Raw genomic sequence first — 3152 nt, 5'->3', positions numbered from 1 at the left:
ATGAATGAAAATTGTTAAAGCCACGTTAAAAAACCAAGTCACACACACACACGCACACACTTATATCAAAATTAATATTTCAAGCATCCACACATTCATATATTGGTGCTAAAACGTATACCTGTTGGTCACTTAGCCACATTTGCTGCCTTGTATGCATCTGCCACAAATGTATAAGAAAAACAAACACAGGTTTTATATTTGTTTGTAATCTTTTTAATATAATTTTAGTGGCAAAATGAGTCAAACTTATACGATATATATATATATATATATATATATATATATATATATATATATATATATATATATATATATATATATATATATATATGAAATGGCTAAAATATAAGGAAACAGGTTAGATATAATTTTCCTATAAGCAGGAATCAAGCCAGGCCATGCGTTCATCCCAGAAATGAATGCAATAAAGTCGAAGAAAAATAGTTTACGGTGCACAGAAAACCAGTTAACTAGGTAAGAGAAAACATTAAGCTCAGTGCATTATTCCGCTGGTTTTCTAGTTAAATATGCAATACATACATACACACACACACACACACACACACACACACACACACATATATATATATATATATATATATATATATATATATATATATATATATATATATATATATATATATATATATATATATATATATATATATATATATATATATATATATATGTATGTATGTATGTATGTATGTATATATGTATATATACATATATATGTATATCTATATATATATATATATATATATATATATATATATATATATATATATATATATATATATATATATATATATATATATATATATATATATGACAATATAATTATACACTGAAGGAGAGAGGATAGTGCTTATCTCTGGATGCAAGACAGCATACATGAATATATAAGTATATCAAAGAAATATATACAAAACATGAAACATATTTAAACAGTTTACAATTCAAAATAGTATTACGCATGCAAGATGATGCGAGGGGTAGGAAACGTTTCAGTTCAATATGAGTATCAGTGAAGTATTTTCTTCCCAAATAAAGGAACATAAATTAATCTTGATCCTGTTTCCATGGTTCAAATCCGATTTGACTAATGCAGAAGCATGAATAGCAAATAGTAAAAACATGCCCATGACAGTAGGACATCTATATGTTAAAATCACATAATACTCCATGTTTAATCTTATATTTCGGGCGAATAGGATCCTATAACAGTGAAAATATGAATATATATATATATATATATATATATATATATATATATATATATATATATATATATATATATATATATATATATATATATATATATAAAATACTAGAAAAACTCAGAGACTGCCTGACAAACATGGAAACACCACTGAAGCCAAACATGTAGTGGAAAGTGACGCTCTTAGAAGAATACTACACAAAATCCTTTGGAAATAAAACAACAAGTAGCGGCTGTAACCAAAGATAAGAAAAGATGAGCCAAAACATTTATCATAAGGTTTGCATTATGATAAATAAATAAATAAATAAATAAATAAATAAATAAATAAATAAAATCGATGTACTGGCAATACTTGAGCCAAAGCACGTTCTTCAGTGACTGAAATTATCCATATGTGTGATATTTTACAAAATGTCTAAAAACGAAATCGGAAGGAAATACATATAGGACATGTATTACAAGTAACTTTTAGACAAGTAATAATACTCATGAAATGCACGATTATAGTGAAACAGTGCGTGTCACCTTACCTTGTTTCATATCTTCAAAGACTGAATAAAATTTAAAATTTAGCGCATTGAGATATTTATGCACAAAATCATCCTTAGCCATTTTTGTTCATTCTTATCAAGCAGCCGATTCCGCCACTGTATTTTTGGTTTCATTTACCGGATTTGCTCGTGCTGTTTTGAAATTTGTGAATAGTCCTCTATTATTTCCTTGTCCGGTAAAAAGAGCTTTGACTTCTCCTCGAAATCGGGTGCCACTGAGGCAGTACATCAGAAAGTTGGTGCTATGGTTGGTATACATTAAAATATTCGAGACCGCCCAGAATAAGTCATCCTCCGCCACCGTTTTAATGTTTGTAGCATTAGCATACCAGATTGGTTCCACTATCAAATAAACACTTATGGGAGTAACACAGATAAAGAAAACAATGTTTATGGTGACAAGCATTGCGGTGAGATGGGATGTTTTGTTTCCAGCCTGTATCTTTGCCGCCTGCATGGGTGCAATTTTTGTCACACTTCTTTTTTTGCTGAGAATAACGTTGATGATTATTCCAATGTTTCCAATGATAAGCAAACAGCTCGGTACAAGGGCGAATACACACAAATCAATCCAAGGCCAACTGTATAGGACGAAATTTCTATAAGGGTCAAACAGAGCATCACATTTCACTAGCGTTGTACTGTTCATCTGTGTAACGTACAAGTCGCCATAGCCGTAGATCCAATGAACATTTAATAAGGCCAGACAAATGATAATTACTGTAATAACTATAACTGCCGTTTTTAGGGTACACCCGACCTTGACTTTGTGTGGAAAACAAGCACTGATAAAACGTTCCCCAGTGACAGCAACAAGAAACCAGGAGGAGCAATGAGTCCCAAAGTAAATAAAAAACAGATGGATCTTGCATAATCCTTCCGCCAGATGCCTAATGTCGATTTCAAACTGGAACTTCACCCACTGTCTCACTAAACCAGTATATAGAACCATTAGGTCTGCAACGGCCAAGGAGGTCAGATAAAAGGCCGTGGAGGAGCCTCTTGTCCTTTTCTTTGTTAGAATCACAATGCAAAGAATGTTTCCAACTCCTCCAATTACGAGAAGACAAGGTGAAAACCATTTCCATAGCGCTAATGCAACTCTGTACTCTATATAATCCAACTCGGATTCCATGTTTTACTTTACATAAACTAGTAGATGATTTAAAGCTACCGCTACGAAAATCAGATGATTTAAAAATTCCAATAATTGTACCAAGCTCTCTCTTCAGTCACAAGATAAGTTTTGAACTGCACCTTTATTTTATAACAAGAATCTAAAACATCATCGGATACAAACGGTTTTCCTTCAATGGTGTTAATAAACGTTCTTATAAACAACGAGTATGCACACTCTAGGAGCGCAGTTCATT

General features: G+C 31.4%; 1 protein-coding gene across 1 annotated transcript; it reads right to left on the bottom strand.

Moving 5' to 3' along the window:
* Nucleotides 1-1782: 1782 nt before the first annotated feature.
* Nucleotides 1783-2914, bottom strand: LOC149808588 (neuromedin U receptor homolog nmur-2-like). The gene has a single exon (XM_089971487.1). The coding sequence runs from the start codon at nt 2912-2914 to the stop codon at nt 1856-1858; it is 1059 nt and encodes a 352-aa protein (XP_089827613.1). The 3' UTR covers nt 1783-1855.
* Between the last annotated feature and the right edge of the window lie 238 nt (nt 2915-3152).

This window comes from Sinohyriopsis cumingii, chromosome 1 (assembly GCF_028554795.1).
Source record: "Sinohyriopsis cumingii isolate HCF-2022 chromosome 1, ASM2855479v2, whole genome shotgun sequence".
NCBI classification, from domain to species: Eukaryota; Metazoa; Mollusca; class Bivalvia; order Unionida; family Unionidae; genus Sinohyriopsis; species Sinohyriopsis cumingii.
Note: the sequence above shows the minus strand (reverse complement) of the source record. Positions and strands in the feature narration are given on the sequence as shown.

What these genes read in the sequence shown, in the direction of transcription:
- LOC149808588 (XM_089971487.1), bottom strand. Translation starts at nt 2,914, where the DNA reads ATGGAATCCGAGTTGGATTATATAGAGTACAGAGTTGCATTAGCGCTA.